The sequence below is a fragment of the Myotis davidii genome, unplaced genomic scaffold (genome assembly GCF_000327345.1).
Source record: "Myotis davidii unplaced genomic scaffold, ASM32734v1 scaffold1509, whole genome shotgun sequence".
In the NCBI taxonomy this organism is placed as follows: domain Eukaryota; kingdom Metazoa; phylum Chordata; class Mammalia; order Chiroptera; family Vespertilionidae; genus Myotis; species Myotis davidii.
In genome coordinates this window covers 916,339-916,867 of record NW_006299480.1, presented here as the reverse complement: position 1 = coordinate 916,867, position 529 = coordinate 916,339, and the positions used below count along the sequence as shown (strand labels likewise).

At 65.0% G+C, this 529-nt stretch overlaps 1 protein-coding gene across 1 annotated transcript in view; it reads left to right on the top strand.

Moving 5' to 3' along the window:
- Positions 1-529, top strand: part of ZNF696 (zinc finger protein 696) — a 6,783-nt gene that overhangs the window by 5,719 nt on the left and 535 nt on the right. The window contains exon 5 of the mRNA XM_015571382.1: positions 51-172. Within this exon, the coding sequence (XP_015426868.1) occupies positions 51-172 (122 nt within the window). The remainder of the gene's footprint in view (positions 1-50; positions 173-529) is intronic.

The following is a 529-nucleotide window of genomic DNA, read 5'->3' as shown; positions in this document are numbered from 1 at the left end:
CCAGCCCCTTCCCGGCCTTGCCTGACCCGCCCCCTCGGCGTCCTCCACAGGCCGCGCCCTCAGCAGGCTCTACAGGCAGACCCTGAGCGGCAGCTGGAGGCACCTGCTGGGGGGGGACCGTCAGTGTGACAGCCAGCGCCTCGCCGGCCACCGTCGACCTCTGACCCGGGAGGTCCCGGTTCCATTCCGGTCAGGGCACAGGCCCGGGTTGTGGGCTCCATCCCCAGTGTGGGGCGCGCAGGAGGCAGCCGATCAGTGATTCTCTCTCGTCATGGATGTTTCTCCCTCTCCCTCTCCCTTCTCTCTGAAACCAATAAAAACATGTTTAAGGAAAACACGACATTTCACCCTAGAAATTCCCGTTTTGCTTGAACAGTGAGCCGCAGTCAGGGCGGTGAGGCAGGGCGAGCCCACTTAGCACTCAGTCCTCGTGGCCGTGGAGCCCAGCGAACTCCCCTCTGCGTCTTGATCTCCGCGGCAGGAGCCTCCTGCGCCTGCGGGGAGGGGAGCCAGGACGGGGAGTGGGTGG